This window comes from Papio anubis, chromosome 16 (genome assembly GCF_008728515.1).
Source record: "Papio anubis isolate 15944 chromosome 16, Panubis1.0, whole genome shotgun sequence".
In the NCBI taxonomy this organism is placed as follows: Eukaryota; Metazoa; Chordata; class Mammalia; order Primates; family Cercopithecidae; genus Papio; species Papio anubis.
In genome coordinates, this window is record NC_044991.1 from 59980118 (window position 1) to 60000419 (window position 20302).

The 20302-nt window shown below is 48.5% G+C and overlaps 2 protein-coding genes across 6 annotated transcripts in view; one reads left to right on the forward strand and one right to left on the reverse strand.

Moving 5' to 3' along the window:
• The window catches only part of EFCAB8 (EF-hand calcium binding domain 8), a 104516-nt gene that overhangs the window by 6190 nt on the left and 78024 nt on the right, over nucleotides 1–20302 (forward strand). For 3 of the 5 annotated variants that reach the window (XM_021921134.2, XM_021921135.2, XM_021921136.2), the window contains exons 1-4: nucleotides 983–1966; nucleotides 6183–6348; nucleotides 15242–15360; nucleotides 18098–18201. In XM_021921134.2, coding sequence (XP_021776826.1) covers nucleotides 1754–1966; nucleotides 6183–6348; nucleotides 15242–15360; nucleotides 18098–18201 — 602 coding nt within the window. In that variant the 5' untranslated portion in view covers nucleotides 983–1753. Of the gene's footprint in view, nucleotides 1–982; nucleotides 1967–6182; nucleotides 6349–15030; nucleotides 15361–18097; nucleotides 18202–20302 lie in introns of those variants that run through there. The other 2 variants (XM_009216328.4, XM_021921137.2) reach the window with 2 other exon arrangements.
• LOC101006336 (40S ribosomal protein S12-like) lies at nucleotides 9899–10464 on the reverse strand. Its single transcript, XM_003904864.5, has 2 exons — nucleotides 10331–10464; nucleotides 9899–10194 (listed from the first exon to the last, which is right to left on the reverse strand). The coding sequence occupies exons 1-2, from the start codon at nucleotides 10462–10464 to the stop codon at nucleotides 9927–9929; spliced, it is 402 nt and encodes a 133-aa protein (XP_003904913.1). The 3' UTR covers nucleotides 9899–9926.

Here is a 20302-nt window from a genome sequence, read left to right on the forward strand (position 1 = left end):
AATTTTGGAGTATATGTCTCCAGGCTCTTTTTTTATGCATGTGCCAACATGTACATGCATATATTCTTAACAGAAATGGACTTTACATACACTTCAGCTTTTTCACTGGTAACCTCTTAATTGCCTTTTTCAATGGCCATTTCTTTCCCTTATCACCTTAGCTCACTTTGTAGCATCCCATGCTCCTAGCTGTCTTGTGTGATTCTCCCTCTTTCTGTAGCCACTCCTCAAGTTTCAGTCCCCAGATTTCCAGGTATTCGTTTTTATTATTTCTTTTTCTTTTTTTTTTTTTTGAGACAGGGTCTCACTCTGTCATCTAGGCTGGAGTGTAGTGGTACGATCTCAGCTCTCTGCAGCCTCAACCTCCTGGGCTCAAGCAGTTCTCCCACCTCAGCCTCCTGAGTAGCTGGGCATGTAGGTGTGTGCCACCACACCTGGCTAATTTTGGATTTTTTATAGAAATGGGGTCTCAGTGTTGCCCAGTCTGGTCTCAAACTCCTGGATGCAAGTGATCCTCCTGCCTTGGCCTGTTTTTTAATTCCTAACTGGACAGCCTAGTATCACATGCATTAAACCACTTTCCCTCTTTGCTCCTTTTTCTGGAAGTGGTTCTGGCATTTCTGTTAACTTGGTTCTTGGCTTCCAAATCTCCCTCCTTTAGGCTGTCCTCTCTCCTTTGGTCCTTAGGTGTGAGCTGTTGCCAAGACACTGCTAGATTAGAGCATTCTTGGGTACCGTTCAGTCTTCTCCCTCCAGCTTGTGCTGATGAATTTTATTTTTTTGAGACAGAGTCTTACTCTTGTCGCCCATGCTGGAGTACAATGGCTTGATCTTGGCTCGCTGCAACCTCTGCCTCCCAGGTTCAAGCAATCCTCCTGCCTCAGCCTCCCAAGTAGCTGGGATTACAGGAACCTGCCACCACACCTGGCTAATTTTTTGTATTTTTAGTAGAGACAGGGTTTCACCATGTTGGACAGGCTGGTCTCATTTGAACTCCTGACCTCAGGTGATCCTTCTGCTTTGGCCTCCCAAAGTGCTGGGATTACAGCTGTGAGTCACTGCACCTGGCTGCTGGTGAACTTTCATAGTTGCCCTTCATTTTATTCAGACTGGCCAGGTATTCAAGATTCTACTTTCTGCTGCCAATTTTTTTTTTTTTCTTCTCTCCCATGATTTCTCCCTCCCTTCTGCCCCCAGGGCCCTTCAGGTCAAGCCAAGCTGGCTCGCTTGGTCTGTCTCCTGTGCATGTCCTGGGCTTAACTATTTCTTGGCTGTCCCCCTGCCATCCTAGAGTGCCTTCTGGACTCTTGCCTGGTGGGACTTGCTGACAAGGTGGATTGGTGCTCCAATGACCCTAACAAAACTCTGTCATCTGTCTCATATGGAGGCCTTGCTGACCCAATAGAAACGTTCCCTTTATATTCCTAGAGCAGAGGTCTGTTCTGTCTGCTCTCCCGAAGTCCTGACTTGCAAGGGCACTGGAAGGCGGGTGGGGAGGGTATATGCAGCGGAAATGAGGGGCCCTCATTTTTCTAATCTGTTTATTGTACTTGTACTACCGCATGGCCTCCTAAGATTCTTCTACTTCTGTAGAAAGTGTGATCCCCTTTAGAAGGCCTCTGGCATTGTCAGGAGTAAAGAAACTTGTGAAACCCCATGGCTTCTGCAGGACAACTCCTCTCTGTCAGGGGAAGAAAGGCTCAGATGCAAGCTTGGCAAAAGCTTTTTGCTGGAGAAATCTCTGGGAAAAGGGATGCTCATCAAATGCTTGCTGGGAGTGTCCATGGGCAAGGGGCAGCCACCCTCTCCCTTGACCTTGACTTCTTTTCCACCTTTTTGTGACCTGGCTAAGTCAACCTTCCACGAGGTCCTTACAACGACTGGAGTTAAGTTGACTATGATTCCCTATTCTAGGTCAAGACTAATGTCTTCTGAAGACTTAGCAGAGATCCCTCAACTCCAAAAGGTAAGACAATTATCTGAACTAATAAAGGGTGGGGCATTCCAGAGTCACCCAAAACCTCACTTACCAGCATGGAAGTACAGTGGTTTCTGCATCGGGGAGGGGGTTGCATACTCAGACATTTACCGGGCAGGTAACTTAAGTGTACTTTTTTTGTTGTTTTTTTGAGACAGAGTCTTGCTCTGTCGCCCAGGCTAGAGTGCAGTTGCACCATCTCGGCTCACTGCAACCTCCGCTTCCCGGGTTCAAGCAATTCTCCTGCCTCAGCCTCCTGAGTAGCTAGGATTACAGGTGTAATTTTTGTATTTTTAGCAGAGACAGGGTTTCACGATGTTGGCCAGGCTGGTCTCGAACTCCTGACCTCATGAACCGCCTGCCTCGGCCTTCCAAAGTGCTGGGATTACAGGCATGAGCCACTACACCTGACCTAAGTGTACTTTTAAAGGGCTGCCTGAAACTGGGTATGGTGGCTAACACCTGTAATCCCAGTACTTTGTGGGCCGAAAGCAGGAGGATCGCTGAGCCCAGGAGTTTAGACCTGCCTGGGCAACATAGTAAAACCCCCATCTCTACAAAAGTAAAAAATAAATTAGTTGGGCATAGTGGCACATGCCTGTGGTCCCAGCTACTCCAGAGGCTGAGGTGGGAGGATTGCTTGAGCCTGGGAGGTCAAGGCTGCAGTCAGCTATGATCTTGCCATTGCACTTATCCTGGGCAACAAAGTGAGACCCTGTCTCTAAAAAAACAAAACAAAAAAGCTACATGAGTCAAATGCAACACACCCGAGCCCCCTGATGTACGGTCTGTACATGGACTCCACTTCTCTACTTAATTTTGTCCAGCAGGTTGTGATAATGGTGGGATGGGCTGTAAGAGTTTTTATCAAGCCAGGTTTGTATTGTCTGTTATGTGCTTGGGGCTGGGGAATATAGAGATAATTAATACAAATTAGATTAAGATTAAGTTAAACATGCCCTTGCCTTTGAAGAGCTCACTATGAGACAAGGAGTAATAACAAGAGCTGTCATTTATTGTGTAATTACAGTTTACTAGGGCTTCACATGTATTCAGGTGTCATTTAGGTCTCAACCCCAACCCTGCAAGGTAGGGACTGTGGCTCTCTGTTTTGCAGATGAGGAAACCTGTGGCTCAGAGAATGATGTGATATGCCTAAGTTAAAATAGCCTGTAAGTGGGGGAGCCAGACAGAATTCCAACCCAGAGCTCTGGGGCTCTGTAGCCGTGTGCTTCCCCTCGTGGCTTGCTGCCTACATATATGGACAGACATGCACACTTACTATGCCTTGAGGGGCAGATATGAACAAAGACCTGGGAATATGGAGGTGGCAGTGATGACCGTCATCTGAAAGTTATGGAAGAGCTCCTGGGGGGGAGGTTCTATTTGAGCGAGAGTCTGAAGAGTGGGTAGGGGTTCACCTCTGAGGGAGACGGGCTGGATTGTATATGGGAGACAATGTGAGTAAGCACGGAATGCTTACTGGGCTTGGGGATGGTGGGAGCAGGTGGTGTGCCTGGAACATGGTACATGCTTGAAACTAGAAAGATAGGTCAGAGCTGGTCAGGAAGTGTTTTGAATGCTACACTCAGGAGTTGGGGTGAAGAGTGTCAGAGTTAGGGTAAAATCATTGATCAGATTTGCTGCCTAGAAGCCAGGTGTGGTGGCCCATGCCTGTAATCCCAGCACTTTGGGAGGCTGAGGCTGGAGGATCACCTGAGGTCAGGAGTTCGAGGCCAGCCTGGTCAACATGGTGAAACCCTGACTCTACTAAAAATACAAGAAATTAGCTGGGTGTGGTGGCTTATGCCTGTAGTCCCAGCTACTTGAGAGGCTGAGACAGGATAATCACTTGAACCCAGGAGGCAGAGGTTGCAGTGAGCCGAGATCATGCCATACTCTAGCTGGGTGACAGAGTGAGACTCTGTTAAAAAAAAAAAAAAAAAAAAGCCGGGCGCGGTGGCTCACACCTGTAATCCCAGCACTTTGGGAGGCCGAGATGGGTGGATCACGAGGTCAGGAGATCGAGACCATCCTGGCTAACACGGTGAAACCCCGTCTCTACTAAAAATACAAAAATTAGCCGGGTGCGGTGGCGGGTGCCTGTAGTCCCAGCTGCTGGGGAGGCTGAGGCAGGAGAATGGCGTGAACCCGGGAGGCGGAGCTTGCAGTGAGTGGAGATTGCACCACCGCACTCCAGCCTGGGCGACAGAGCGAGACTCCGTCTCAAAAAAAAAAAAAAAAAACAAAAAACTTGCTGCCTAGAAAGATGACTGGTGCCAGTGTTGGGAGGTGGATGGGAAGAGAAGGCCGAACTCTGGTCTCAGTTAGTGGTGGTCATTGTACTTGTCCCAGCAAAAGACTAGAGTTCGAGGCAAGCAGGGGTGTGGGAGAGGAGGCTTATATGTAGGTGATGAATCCCAGGAATAATTAACTGGAGGGACAGTAGAATTCATAGGAGGAAGAGGGAAGAGCTGAAGGTGGTACTGAGATTTCTAATTTGGGACCTGGGTGGGTGGTGAGAGCTTTCACGTGCTCCTGTGTTGGGCTCCATGGAGGCAGGGACCCTCAGGGTGTTCACAGTGTATCCACAGTGCTGTATCCACAGTGCCTGGCACTCAGTCAATGTGTGTAGACCCTTGGCAAATGAATGAAAGGTCACAGGAGGATGAGCACATTTGCTCTTTAGTTGGGGCTAAGGTGGGGAGAGTGAGCAATTCAATCTCTTGTCTCTTGTCTTTTTGAACTAAAGTCTTCTCAACTTCCCAGGGCCCAAAGCAATGTGTCTCAGTGAGCAGCACTGCCTGCCTGCCACTCAGGCCATCTAATTGTCCACGTTTGGAGTCTTAGGGGAGGCAGCCTTTGATGGCCTGAGCTTTGGTGACCTGACACATTATGCTAAGTATCTGTATGAGTCTCACAGAGGGGTGATGAGAGGAAGCATCATGAGGCCTAGAGGGGTGGGGAAGGCTTTTGGGGGGATCTGAGAAGGATGAGTAGAAGGGGGAAGTGAGGGAGAACCCCCAGTGGAGGGATCTGTTTGAGCATTGGTGTGTTGGTAGCAAGGCCAGGGGTGGGGCAGGTGAGCTTATCTGACCCAGATGGGACATCTGGACTGGTCAGGACCAGGTCAAATTAAGGAAGATGGAGCTGGATTCCTTGGGGTCTTTTTTTTTTTTTTGAGAAGGAGTCTTGCTCTGTTGCCCAGGCTGGAATGCAGTGGCACAATCTCAGCTCACTGCAACCTCCACCTCCTGGGTTCAAGTGATTCTCCTGCCTCAGCCTCCTGAGTAGCGGGGACTACAGGCACACGCCACCACACCCGGCTAATGTTTTTGTATTTTTAGTAGAGATGGGTTTCTACCATGCTGGTCAGGCTGGTCTCAAACTCCTGACCTCAAATGATCCGCCCTCCTCGGCTTCCCAAAGTGCTGGGATTACAGGCGTGAGCCACCGCGCCCAGCCCCCTGGGGTCCTGAATTCTGACCACTGAAGATTTGAAGTGATATAGTTACTGAACTGAGGTCCCTTATAAATGAACACCCTGTTATGTGTAAGGTAGGACTTGGCTGTATCCTCCTTGAGCCTCACGTGTGGCATCTGTAAAAGGGGAGCAATGGTTCCCTCTCCAAAGTCAGGAGAGTCTAGATTTTTCTTTATCTTCTTAGGTCTAAAAATGGTTAAGAATTATGTGTTTCTCCATGGAATACTATGCAGCCATAAAAAAGGATAAGTTCATGTCCTTTGTAGGGACATGGATGGAGCCGGAAACCATCATTCTGAGTAAACTACCGCAAGGACAGAAAACCAAACACCGCATGTTCTCACTCATAGGTGGGAGTTGAACAATGAGATCACATGGACACAGGGCAGGGAACATCACACACCAGGGCCTGTCGTGAGGTGGGGGGAAGGGGGAGGGATAGCATTAGGATATATACCTAATCTAAATGATGAGTTAATGGGTGCAGCACACCAACATGGCACATGTATACCTATGTAACAAACCTGCACGTTGTGCACATGTACCCTAGAACTTAAAGTATAATAATAATAAAAAAGAATTATGTGTTTCTGTCAGTAACATCATAACACTACTTACCTTGTTCTTTCTCAAAGAGTCTCTCTTTAAATCATGTGCTGAAAATGTTTGGCTCAGGAAATTGAAATACTCAGTCCCTGGTTCTTGTTATATTCGTTCCAGCTGTCTGTCCCACATGGCTTCCAGAACAAGGAGGCTGTTAGCTCCCCAACACCATCCATCACCCTTAGCCAGGTGCCTGACCTCCAGCCTGGGTCCCAGCTGTTTACTGAGATACACCTGGCCAAGATAGAGAAAATGTTTGAGGAGGACATCAACTCGACTGGAGGTAAGGCCTCTCTGTAGGCTCGGTTTTTGTGTGAGTTCTGCAACAGGGCAGGACCCAGTACCTGGGGTGTGTGGAGGGTTCAGACATGATAAGCATTTTGTTTTTGTTTTTGAGATAGGATATTGCTCTGTCGCCCAGGCTGGAGTGCAGTGTTATGATCACCACAGCAGCCTCCACCTCCCATGCTCAAGCGATTCTTCCGTCTCAGCTCCCAGAGTAGCTGGGACTACAGGCACATGCCACCACTCCTGGCTAATTAAATTTTTTTTTTTTTTTTAGAAACAAGGGCTTGCTGTTAGGTTGGTGAAAAGTAATTGCAGTTTTGCTATTAAAAGTAATGGCAGAAATCGCAATTGCTTTTGCACCAACCTAATAAGTGGTCCAGGCTCGTCTGGAACTACTGGGCTCAAGTGATCCTCCTACCTTGGCCCCCGGAGTAGCTGAAACTACAGGCACATGCCACCATGTCTGGCTAATTAAAAAAATAATAATTGTAGAGACAAGGTCTTGCTACGTTGCCCAGGCTGGTCTCAAACTCCTGGACTCAAGCAGTGCCTCCTGCCTTGGCCTCCTAAAGTGCTGGGATTACAGGTGTGAGCCACCATGGCCAGCCCTGATCAGCATCTTTGCATCTAGTTTCTCCTGTAAAACTTTCAAGCATTATGTAGGTATTGCAAGCATATTGGAGGCTATTTGGGATCTAGAAAATTTTTAAAAATATCCGTAGTCCAAATACCCAAATGTAACCACTGTTAGCAGTGCGATGTATGTATTTTCTTCCAGTTTCATATGTATGGTTTATTGTCTATTGCTGTGTGACAGTACCAAAATCTTAGTGGCTTAAACCAATGCACGTTTATCACTTCACAGTTCTGTTGGGGCAGGAGTCTGGGCATGGCTTAGCTGGCTTCTCTGTTCAGGCTCTCATAAGGCTGCAATCAAGTTGTTGGCTGGGGCCGGGTACAATGGCTCACGCCTCTAATCCCAGCACTTTGAGAGGCCAAGGTGGGCAGATCACTTAAGGTCAGAAGTTCAAGAGCAGCCTGGCCAACATGGTGAAACCCTGTCTCTACTAAAAATACAAAAATTAGCTGGGCGTGGTGGCACGGGCCTCTAATTCCAGCTACTTGGGAGGCTGAGGCAAGAGAATTGCTTGAACCTGGGAAGCAGAGGTTGCAGTGAGCCAAGATCACGCCACTATACTCCAGTCTAGACCACAGAGTGAGACTCTGTCTAAAAAAAAAAAAAAAAGTTGTCGGCTGGGGCTGTGGAATCATCTCAGGCTTGACTGGGGAAGGACCCACTTCCAAACTCACTCAGGTTGTTGGCAGAATTCAATTCCTTGCCGCTGTATGACTGAGGGCTTCTGTTTCTTCCTGACTGTTGGCAGGAGGCTACCTTCAGCTTCTAGAGGCTGCCCACAGTTCCTGGCCATGCAGGATTCGCCAGCAGAGCTGCTTGCAAGGCTCAAGCCAACAACAGGGAGAAAAACTCCAGCAAGATGGGTGTTGCAATCTCTTTTTTTTTTTTTTTTTTTGAGATGGTGTTTCGTTCTTGTTGCCCAAGCTGGAGTACAATGGCACGATCTTGGCTCACCGCAACCTCCGCCTCTGGTTCAAACGATTCTCCTGCCTCAGCCTCCCAAGTAGCTGGGATTACTGGTATGTGCCACCACGCCCAGCTATGTTTTGTATTTTTGGTAAAGACAGGGTTTCTCCATGTTGGTCAGGCTGGTCTCGAACTCCCGACCTCAGGTGATCCGCCCGCCTCGGCCTCCCAAAGTGCTAGGATTATAGGCGTGAGCCGCCGCACCCGGCCGGGTGTTGTAATCTTATATAACAAATCATGTAATCACATGCACATAGTCCTGCACACCCTGTCACCTGTGCCATATTCTGTTGGTTAGAAGCAAGTCACAGGTCCCATTACACTTCAGGGGAGGGGATCAAAGGAGGGATTGAGCACCAGGAGGCACACAGTATGGGGGCTGCTTAAGTCTCTCTACCACAGATGGCTCTGCGTGTTTCATATGTCTTTAATCATACTATATGTGTAATTTCAGACTATTTTTCACTTAATGCTAATATCCTAAGGAATTTTCCATATTGCTACATAATCTTCCAAGTCATCATTACTAATGGAGGCAGTTGTTTCACTGGCTAAGCTATTCCCCTATTTTCAGACATGTAGGTTTTATTGAGTTTAATGTTGTAAAGATATCCTTTGTGCATCAAGCCTTTTTTCTGTTTAGAGCTTGATTTTTCCCCTGAGATAATACTCCTGTAAGTCAAATAATAGGAATACTTAAAGGCATCTTTCTTCATATCCACTAGACCATGCCAGGGTCCTATTTACCTGCCCTGTGAATTTTTTTTTTTAGATTTACAACCACACTGTGATGTGGGCAAGAAAAGATAAGAAATCTCAGTTTACAAATAAGTAAAGTGAGACCTAGGAGGGACAATTTGTGTCTGGTCTGAAGATAGGGGGGTTCCTGGGCGGTGGTCTTCAATATCATTGTTTGCAGCCAGGAATTGCCACCACTGTGTCTGGGAGGACCCCGCTGGTACTGACTTTGGCCATCGTTTTTATTGTGTTTGTGTTTGTTTTGAATAGGTTTCAATATACCCAAACGGTTCAAGATCCAAAAGGTACTTTTTTCATGGTACCTTTTAGATACACAGAGAAAATGTCTTTCTCCCCCACCACCCATGTGCCCAGGTATATCCCTTTAAGTGATTACTGTTTTCTGTTTCCTGTGATCTTTATTTTTAATTTTTTAGGGACAGTGTCTCGCTTGGTTGCCCAGGCTGGAGTGGAGTGGTGTGATCATAACTCACTGCAGCCTTGAACTCCTGGGCTCAAGTGACCCTCCTGCCTCAGACTCTGGAGTAACTGGGATTAGAGGCATGTGCCACAATGCCTGGGTAATTTTAAAAAACTTTTTGGTAGAGATGGGGTCTTGCTATGTTGCCCAGGCTGGTCTTAAACTCTTGGCTTCAAGCAATCCTTCTGCCTCTGCCTCCCAAAGTGTTGGGATTACAAGCATGAGCCAATGCACCCAGCCTCCAGTGACCTTTAGAAATACAGAAGTACCTTTAGTCATTTCTCTCTACTTCTTTTTTTTTTTTTTTTTTTTCCTGAAATGGAGTCTCACTGTGTCACCAAGGCTAGAGTACAGTGGCACGATCTCGGCTTACTGCAGCCTCTACCTCCCAGGTTCAAGTGATTCTCCTGTCTCAGCCTCCTGAGTAGCTGGGACTACAGGCACGCACCAACGGCTAATTTTTGTATTTTCAGTAGAGACAGGGTTTCACTGTGTTGGTCAGGCTGGTCTTGAACTCCTGACCTCAGGTGATCCACCTGTCTCGGCCTCCCAGAGTGCTGGGATTACAGGTGTGAGCCATCGCGCCCAGCCCTCTCTACTTCTTTTAAATGTTAGTGTCCAGTCGTCAGTTTCCTCCCTTTTTTATATGAAGTGGCACCCTACTGTTCACACTGTTCTACTCTTTGCTTTTTATTTTTTAAAATTTTTATTGTTTTTTTTTTCTTTTTTTGTGAGCCAAAGATTTATTTATTCATTCCTTGCATTTGAAGTACTCTTCGATAACATCCTTGGCCTGAGACTCCTTTCCATAGTCCTTAACTACTACACAACTGCAACCAACCACTTTACGGGGTTTCCCCTCTCTGTCAATTTTACAGAGGCCTACCCATTCTCCTAGTTTCTTGTTGTCATCAACCTTAATTAGGTTGATCTGGTGTTCAGCACAAAGGGCCTCCACCAACTTGACATACATAGGCTCATCACAGTTGGATGCAAGCACACAAAGATGGGCTTGGCACCTTTTCCTAGGTTTCCTGTAGGATGGATGCCATTCAGAACTTTTGCGCTAACACCATGAACTCCACGCCTTCTTCCCTTGGGTGGCAGTTTTGTTCCGGTTGCAAGAACCCACAGTATTGAGACTGATACACGTACTTGTCTAAGGCTTTGGCAGCTTCGCGAATTCCACGTGCTAGGCCATCGTGGATGAGGGCGGTCTTCAGCACCTCTTGTAAGGCAAGAGTATTAATGTCTGTTACACCTCCAGCAGCAATGCCTTCCTCGGCCATGGCGGTGGGTTACGGGTGAAGCGGAATGTTGAACGCACCGAAGCCTCCGCCTCTGCACGACTCTGCGGCGGCAGGGAAAGAGCTACATTTTTATTCTTTTAAATTTCTTTTAGAGATAGGCTTTTGCTTTGTGGCCCAGGCTGGCGTGTAGTGGTGTGATGATAGTTCACTGAAGCCTCGACCTCCTGGGCTCAAGCAATCCTCCTGACTCAGCCTCCAGAGTAGCTAGGACTACAGGTGCATGCTACCACATCCAGCTACTTTTTTCATTTTTATTTTTTGTAGAGATGGTGTCTTGCTATGCTGTATTCCTTGCTTTTTTAAAAAATTAATTTTAACAAGTTTTACCTCTTGCTTTTTACTGAATGTATCTTGCAGATATTTTCATATCAATGTAAAAAACCCTTTCTCATTTTAAAAAAACAACTGTGACTTTAAATGGGAGAAAGGAAAATTCACCTTTTGTTGATGTAGGATAAAGGAAAATAGGATAATTTTTCTCTTTCAAAAGTCTTTTAAGGAGGTGGATTATGAGTACGGGCTCCATACCGTGTCTTAGGCACCCCAACTGTCAGTGTGTGCCTTGGAGGGAAGAGGGGACACGCTAGTGTCCTTCTTCCTGTTCTGTAAGTTCCCTTTTCCTAGCTTCAGTCCAGGTTGAATCCAGATCTTTGAGGGAAGTCAGTGGTTCTTAAAGAGGAAGGAGTGCCTTTCAGTCTCCCCAGAAGATTTTGAAAGCACATAGAGGCAGTTTGACTCCCAGCTCTGTCTGGAAGGAGGCTGCAGGGCTCATGGCCTATCCCCTGACATCTGTCTTCTACCTGGAAGGACCATTAAGTGCTTAAGCACCTTGGCTGTAACTCCAGATAAGCAAGATGGGTCCCTCTTTTAGCAAGGCATGATTTCGTCAGGCTTTCCATTTATTCCTTGATCCAGCAACAAAGATAATAATAATTACTGTTGTATCATTGTGCTGGGTGTTTTATAAGGAGCATAGAATGGGGTTAAGAGCATGAGTTCTGCAGCCAGATTGCTGGGGTTAGTATCTGGTGCTACCACTTACCAGCTGTGTGACCTTGGGCAAGCGACCACACCTCTCTGTGACACATTTACTTCCTTATATAGGTAGTCCGTGTGCATAAGGCACAGAGAACAATGTTGCCTGGCATGAAGTGCCATCGCTAGCACATCTTAGTGCAGTGCCCACAGAAACCCTCAGGGGACCAGTGTTTGTTGAAGCCAGGACCCAGCCCTGGGGAAACAGGCTCATCATCTCTGCCATCCCAGAGCTCTCAGGCTGGAGTGGGAGATAGAAGACAGACAGACAACAGTGAAAGCGAGCTGGGCGCGGTGGCTCACGCCTGTAATCCCAGCACTTTGGGATCCCAGCGAGCTGAGGTGGGTGGATCGAGAGGTCAGGGGTTCAAGACCAGCCTGGCCAACATGGTGAAATCCTGTCTCTACTAAAAATACATAAATTAGCTGGGCATGGTGGCGGATGCCCATAGTTCTACTTACTTGGGAGGCTGAGGCAGGAGAATCGCTTGAACCCAGGAGGTGGAGGTTGTAGTAGCCAAGATCGTGCCACCGCATTCCAGCCTGGGCAACAGAGCGAGACTCCGTCTCAAAAACAAAAACAAGGCCGGGCGCAGTGGCTCATGCCTGTAATCTCAGCACTTTGGGAGGCCAAGGTGGGCGGATCGTCTGTGGTCAGGAGTTCGAGACCAGCCTGGCCAACATGGCGAAACCCCATCTCTACTAAAAATACAAAAATTAGTTGGGTGTGGTGGTGCACACCTGGAGTCCCAGCTACTCGGCAGGCCGAGGCAGGGAGAATTGCTTGAACCCAGGAGGCGGAGGTTGCAGTGAGCCGGGATCATGCCATTGCACTCCAGCCTGGGCAACAAGAGTAAAACTCCATCTCAAAAAACAAAACAAAACAAAGCAAAACAAAACAAACACCACTAAAAACAAAAACAAAATACAAAACAGTGAAAGCGAGTGTGTCAGCTGATAAAGAATGTCAGTAAGAACCATGGAGCTGGGCAATGGTGGGGGTGGCCTCCTTAGATAGACCCTAGGAAGGCTTCCCTATGGAAGGAGTCCCCTGAATTCTGAGGATGTTGGCCAGGATGGTCTCAATCTCTTGACCTCATGATCCGCCTGCCTCGGCCTCCCAAAGTGCGGGTATTACAGGTGTGAGCCACTGTGCCCAGCCCAGAAGCACTTTTTAAAGACCGCGATTATTTAAAAAAAAAAGTTGTAGACGGGGTTATTGACCCATTTGCAGACAGATCCCCTTATAGACCCAGCACGTGGAGAATTTTCTATCCTTGCCTGCTCCTCCTTTCTTCTCCCCATCTTTTCCTTCAGCCAAAGTTTATATTTTGATAATTACTTTTAAAAGATACAGTTTGGCCAGGCGTGGTGGGCTCACGCCTGTAATCCCAGCACTTTGGGAGGCTGAAGAGGGTGGATCACTTGAGGTCAGGAGTTTGAGAGCAGCCTGGCCAAGTTGGTGAAACCTTATCTCTACTAAAAATACAAAAATTAGCCAGAAATCGCTTGAACCCAGGAGGCAGAGGTTGCAATGAGCTGAGATTGTGCCACTGTACTCCAACTTGGGCAACAGAGCGAGACTCTGTCAAAAAAAAAAAAAAAAAAAAAAGATGCAGTTCACCTCTCTCCTAGATGTCTGAATTTATTAATGTCTATTTGTTGCCATTATATACTTTCGTTCTGCTGCTTTTCTTCATTTTTATTTAATTTATTTATTTATTGAGACTGGGTCTCACTCTGTTATCCAGGCTGGAGTGCAGTGGTGAAATCTCTGCTCACTGCAACCTCCACCTCCCAGGCTCAAGCAATCCTCCCAGCTCAACCTCCCCAGTAGTTGGGACTATAGGCATGTGCCACCATGCCTGGCTAATTTTTGTATTTTTTGTGAAGATGGGGTTTCACCGTGTTGCCCAGTCTGGTCTCAAACTCCTGGGCTCAAGCCTTCTGCCCACCTCAGCCTCCCAAAGTATTGGGATTATAGGTGTGAACCCTTGCATCTGGCCTTTATTTTATTTACTTTTTAGAGACAGGGTCTGTCTCCATTACCTAGGCTGGAGTACAGTGGCGAGATCATGGCCAACTTCAGCCTCTGCCTCCTAGGTTCAAGCCATCCTCCCACCTCAGTCTCCCGACCAGCTGGGTCTACAGGCTCACGCCACTACACCTGGCTAGTTAAAAAAATTTTTTTGTAGATTGGGTCTCCTTATGTTTCCCAGCCTGGTCTCAAACTCCTGATCTCAAGTGATCCTCGTACCTCAGCCTCCCAAAGCACTGGGATTATAGACATGAACCACTGTGCCTGGCCTTGCTTCTACTTTTCTTTTCTTTCCTTTTTCTTTTTTTGAGACAGTCCCACTCCGTCGCTCAGGCTGGAGTGCAGTGGCGCAATCTCGGCTCACTGCAACCTCTGCCTCCTGTGTTTAAGTGATTCTTGTGCCTCAGCCTCCCGAGTAGCTGGGATTACAGGCACATGCCACCAAACCTGGCTAATTTTTGTTTTTGTTTTTTAAAATATTTAAATATTTATTTATTTATTTTGTTTCTTTTTTTTTGAGACAGAATCTGGCTGTGTTGTCCAGGCTGGAGTGCATTGGTGCGATCTTGGCTCACTGTAACCTCTGCCTCCTGGATTCAAGTGATGCTCCTGCCTCAGCCTCACAAGTAGCTGGGATTATAGGCGTGTGCCACCATGCCTGGCTAATTTTTCTTTTTTGTATTTTTTAGTAGAGACAGGGTTTTGCCATGTTGGCCAGGCTGGTCTTGAACTCCTAGCCTCATTTATCTTCCCACCTCTGCCTCCCAAAGTGCTGGGATTACAGGCATGAGCCACCGTGCCTGGCCTGGTTCTCCTTTTCTTTGCAGAGTTATCTTTGTCTCAATCCTTCGTCTTTGTTAATTGTATGGAAATGGGAATTGATCTTTTTTAGTGCCTCCCTTCCCTGCACTGCTGTGGGACCAGCACAGTGCTCCCATATGGTGCATGTTCAGCCAGGATTTGTGGGGTGGTTGAATGTTGAGCAGATAAGATGCAAAAGATAACCATGTGAGGACAGAAGCTTCCGGAATTGGCCTAGGCTGGGGTGGCTGGGGTGGATGCTGAGATGTGAGGAAGGGAGACAGGTCCAAGAGAGGGGCTGGATTTGAGTTTTGAGGGGCTGGAGGAGGCAGCCTTCTAAAGGCCCCGTATCTGGCTGGAGCCATATCCCTTCTGTGCCCCCTGCAGTGGCCCAGCTGAGGACGGTAGGGGTGGCAGCACCAAGACTGCCTTCAACCGAGCGCACCTGGTAAACATGGTGTTGTTTTTTTTTTTTTGGAGACAGAGTTTTTGCTCTTGTTGCCCAAGCTGGAGTGCAGTGGCGCGAACCTAGCTCACTGCAACCTCCGCCTGCCGAGTTCAAGGGATTCTCCTGCCTCAGCCTCCTGAGCAGCTGGGATTATAGGCACCCACCACCATGCCCAGCCAATTTATTTTTGTATTTTTAGTAGAGACAGGTTTTCACCATATTGGTCAGGCTGGTCTTGAACTCCTGACCTCAAGTGATCCACCCGCCTCAGTCTCCCAAAGTGCTGGAATTATAAGCGTGAGCCACCATGCCTGGCTGTAAATGTGGTCTTCAGTGTGTGCCTCTTAGCACTGAGACACTTGAGAACTCCGTGGCAGTGATGGGCCGAGGGACTTGTGAGGAAGGGGATGATACTCTCTCTTCTCTCTTTGAAGCCCTGGGCATGGACGCCTTCATCAAGGCCATGAAGAAGGTTCTAAGCAGTGTGTCGAATGAGATGCTAAAGGAGCTGTTTTTGAAGGTGGACTCAGACTGTGAAGGCTTTGTCACCTGGGTGAGAAGGGTGCCCCTGCTTCCTCAGGTGCTGGAGGGAGGCTGGAGGGTCCAGTCCTTGACCAGTTGGTGGGCTGAAGATGGGAGGCCATCATGATGTAGGAAAGCCTCCCTGTGGATTCCGGCCCCAGCCGGGGGACTTGCCTGGTGGAGAGGTCCCTCCTAAGACCTGTGTGAGCTGAGTTCCTGGCAGCTCATTCCCCAGGGACAAGTGTCATTGGCCCCTATGTGAGACCTACTGAGTTGCAGCAGTGACCCTACCTGCCACGCGGTTGTGCTGCCCACCAGCCTCCCATTTGACTTGAGGGATTCAAGCTGGTACCACGACCATCTCATGACCCTTCACTGTCACTCAGGAAGAGGCCAACTTGTGGCTGTTACATCCAAAAATGTCAGGCTTTTACAGCAGCTAATAATAATGCTTTCATGTTTTTTTGGTTCTAAACGTTCGACAATGGGAATATATAGCTTTTTTTTTTGAGATGGAGTCTCGCTCGCCATTCTCCTGCCTCAGCCTCCTGAGTAGCTGGGACTACAGGCACCGGCAACTGCGCCCGGCTAATTTTTTGTATTTTTAGTAGAGACGGGGTTTCACCGTGGTCTCGATCTCCTGACCTTGTGATCCGCCCACCTTGGCCTCCCAAAGTGCTGGGATTACAGGCGTGAGCCACCATGCCCGGCCTATATAGCTTTTTAAGCATACAGAAAAGTACCAAGGATAGTCTGACAAATTGATGTAGCAAAGATGACAATGATAACTAGCATTTACACCAAGCACTGTGCTAAGCTCCCTATGTATTATTTTACTGAAACCTCATAGGAGCTATTACTTACCTCTATTTTGGCCGGGTGCAGTGGCTCATACCTGTAATCCCAGCACTTTGGGAGGCCGAGGTGGGTAGATCGCTTGAGCTCAGGAGTTCATGACCAGCCTGGGTAACATGGTAAAACCCTGTCTCTACAAAAAATACCAAAAATTAGCCGGGTGTTGTGGTGCACACCTATAGTCCCAGCTACTTGGGGAGCTGAGCTGGGAGGATTGTTTGAGCCTGGGAGGTTGAGGCTGCAGTAAGCTGAGATTGCACCACTGTACTCCAGCCTGGGTGACAAAGTGAGACCATGTCTCAGGAAAAAAAAACTTACCTCCATTTGACAGATTGGGAAACTGAGGTATGGGAAAGTTAAGCGTTTGCCCAAGGCTTCAGACTCATCAGCACTGGAGCCAGTGTTCAAACCAGGGAGCGTGCCTTGAGAGTCCTGGTGTTAATTGCCATCTCATAGCTCTCCTCAGCGTAGGTATACATTATAGGTTTTATTCTTCTTAATTTTCTTGTTTTTATTTCTCTCTCTCTCTCTTTTTTTTTTTTTTGGAGACAGAATCTTGCTCTGTTGCCCAGGCTGGAGTGCAATGGCACGACCTTGGCTCACTGCAACTTCTGCCTCCCGGGTTCAAGCAATTCTCCTGCCTTGGCCTCCCGAGTAGTTGGGATTACAGGCGCCCACCACCATGCCCGACTAATTTTTGTATTTTTAGTAGAGACAGGGTTTCACCATGTTGGCCAAGCTGGTCTCGAACTCCTCACCTCAGGTAATCCACCCTCCTTGGCCTCCCAAAGTGTTGGGATTACCAGTGTGAGCCACCACACTTGGCTGTTTTTATTTCTCTTAATGTTCTGTAATAAACATTTCCTTTAGAACTAATGAGGCCAACTAAAAGAAAAAGAATAAAAAGTAATTTAACCCCCTCACATTCCCGGCATTCTCAGGGCTTTACCCAGTTGTCCTTCTCTACAACCCCCCATTTCTCGTTATAGCTTCATATGGTGGCTGCTTTGGGCCTTGGCCATGTTTTCCAGCAGCTGGGCAGCGGAATGGAGTCTGGAGTTGCGCCAGTGGCCCTGGTTGTGGGTGCTCCCTGCTGTTAACTTGATGTTTGAGCATGAGCATCGCATATCCTTACAGGGGCCTGAGTCTTATTACCCATAGGGGAGAGTGAATTAAGAGCTCCCAGGGCAATGGCAGTTGTGGAGGTGATCTGAGGATGCACTTAGCGCTTCAGGACGGCTAGGGAGGCGCTGCTGCGCTCTTTCCATGAATGCTGCGAGTAGGCTCTTCCCATACTCAGGATTCAAGAACAGGTCTGCTGTCCAGGCGTGGTGGCTCACACTTTTAATCCCAGAACTTTGGCAGAGCACTTGAGCCCAGGAGTTCAAGACTAGCCTGGGCAACATGGTGAAACCCCGTCTCTACAAAAAATACAATAATTAGCTGGGAATTGTGGCATGCATCTGTGGTCCCAGCTTCTCAGGAGGCTGAGGTGGGAGGATCACTTGAGCCTGGGAGATTGAGGCTGCAGTAGGCTGTGATCACACCATTGCACTCCAGCCTGGGTGACAGAGCAAGACCCTGTCCCAAAAGAGAGAGAGAGAAAAAAAAAAAAGGCCAGGTATGGTGGCTCATGCTTATAATCCCAGCACTTTGGGAGGCTGAGTAGTGAACTGTGATCACACCACTGCACTCCAGCCTGAGTGACTAACAGAGAAAGAGCAGGTCTGTTGCTTGGCCACCTGCCTTGGCCAGTACTTAGGAAGCAGCCACCAGAAAGCTCCCCGTTGGAAGGGCCTGGGAGAGATGAGGTGGCAGGGGGGACCCTGGGAATCAGGCTTGGGTTCTTGAAACCGAAGGCCGAGACCATTTTGCCAACACCCTGCCTCCCTTGTGCTTTCTTTCTGAGGCAGCAAAAGTATGTGGATTACATGATGCGTGAGTTCCAGGGAAAAGAGGACATGCAAAAGAGCCAGTACCGCCTGCACTTCTACCTTCCCATGAGGGTCGTCCCCCTGTAAGGAGCCTCTTCCTGGGCCTTGGTGGGTGGGGTGACTGGACAAGTGCTGGTGCCAGCCTGCAGCAAGCCCCTCCCTCAATCCATGACCTCGCTGGTGCTGACCAGGGATTGGCATCAGCCTGCTGCCTGATGTCCTTTGGCTCATTTCAACCTCACAGCCCTGTAAGTGTTAGGACTAAGGTAGGTGATTTGTCCACATTTTATAGATGAGGCCACTGAGGTCTGGAGAGGTCAAATGGCTGGCCCCAGGCCAATAGGTAGAAAGTGGCGGGGCTGCTGTGTTTGGCCCTCTCAGCCCCCATTCTCTAGTATACAGCATTGCTTCACCTGCTTCCTGTGCTGGTCAGTGCGGAGTGGGTCCGGCAGTTTCATCATAGGGGCACAGGTGGCACAGTTGGCCAGCACAGGGAGGAATAGGAGTCTCTTCCCAGGCAACAGGGAGGGAATTGCTCCTCAAGCCCCCAGTCAGGCCCTGGAGGCCTCAGTGTGGCTGGCCGTGGGAGCAGGTCCCTCTGTTACTCCTGGAGCTGGTGGTACTGCCCTGCCTTGGCTTCTGCCTGACCCCCCTGCTGACTCCTCCTCCTCGTGGCTCCTCCACCCACTGTGCCCACTGCACCCTGGCTTTGCAGGGGAGGAAAACTGTCTTTTCCTTCTACCCATCTGAGGTTCATTGGAAGGGACCTCTGTAAGAGAAGATAGAGTCACAAGGATGAGCATACAAGTTTATTTAATATAAGTTTTACATGACATGGGAAACTCCATAGGAAATGAAGACCCTAAGAAATAGATAACCTGAGGCTTTTCATGCTAGGTTCAATGGAGGGTGGAAAGCTGTGAAAAAATAAGATAGGACAGAGGGGCCATGAGCCAAGGATAATACATGGCGGAAACAGCAAGGCAGTTAGTTCAGATTCTTGTCCCTGTCCCTGTGTCTTTGGGCACCCCTCACATGAGTCTTATGACCGGCTTCAGGGGAAGGTCAAACGGTCCTTCCTGAACATACTGCTTCTCAAATTCCTTCAGTTTAACAGACTCAGTATGCTGCGGTGCCCTATTTAGGGGTAGCATGTCTCAAACCCCCTCAACCTCTTCTGTCTGTGCCAGGGCTCAATCTGCCCCACTGTGTGTTCCTCCCCCGGACTCCCTAAGCATGAGGAGCACTGTGGGGGCTCTGACCTGCTGGATCCGGGCCACCCAGGTCACTGGCTCCCTTCCTGCAGTCTGCCCTGGAGCACTGCTGCCTGGGGCAGGTGGCCGGGTGGGGAGCTGGGTCCTGAGGTACAAGGTGTGGCAGCCTACATTTGTGACCAGGTCAGGAGGGAGCTGTGGGTGGGTCGGTACTAAGAGGACCAGACCTAGACCAGGCCACAGGGAAGACCAAGAGCTGGAAGGCAGCCCCGGCCCTCAGGCAGCCTGGGGTTTAATAGAGAAGGCGGCTTGAATGAAAGTCACCACAGGGTAACTTTTTTTTTTTTTTTTTGAGACAGAGTCTTGCTCTGTCACCCAGGCTGGAGTGCAATGGCACGATCTTGGCTCACTGCAACCTCCGCCTCCCGGGTTCAAGTGATTCTCCCACCTCAGCCTCCTAAGTAGCTGGGATTACAAGCGCCCGCCACCATGCCTGGCTAATTTTTTTGTATTTTTAGTAGAGACGGGGTTTCACCGTGTTGGCCGGGCTGGTTGTGAACTTGTGACCTCAAGTAATCTGCCTACCTTGGCCTCCCAAACTGCGAGGATGATGGGTGTGAGCCACTGAACCCAGCAATAACTTAAAATTTTGGTTGGGATTTAATTGAGAAATAACCAATAAATATGAATGATGAGAGATTTCATAACTGTATTTTTTTTAACATTTACTGGTTTATTATAAAGAATATTGCGAAGAATACTGATGAACAGATGTGTAGGGCGAGATATGGAGAGAGGGACGCACAAGCTTCAGGACTCTCCGTGTGTTCAGCCAAGGGAAGCTCTCTGAACCCAGTCCTCAGGGGTTTTTAGTGGAAGCTTCATGACATCAGCATTCCTTCCCCCAGGGCATAGGGCAGGACTCTCTCTGGGGCTGTGGGAGTTATGAGCCAGGAACTATCGACAAAAA

Coding starts and splice junctions, on each gene's coding strand:
- LOC101006336 (XM_003904864.5), bottom strand. CDS start 10,464: ATGGCCGAGGAAGGCATTGCTGCTGGAGGTGTAACAGACATTAATACT. Junction 10,195..10,330: donor GCTGCCAAAGCCTTAGACAA/GTACGTGTATCA, acceptor ACCTAGGAAAAG/GTGCCAAGCCCATCTTTGTG.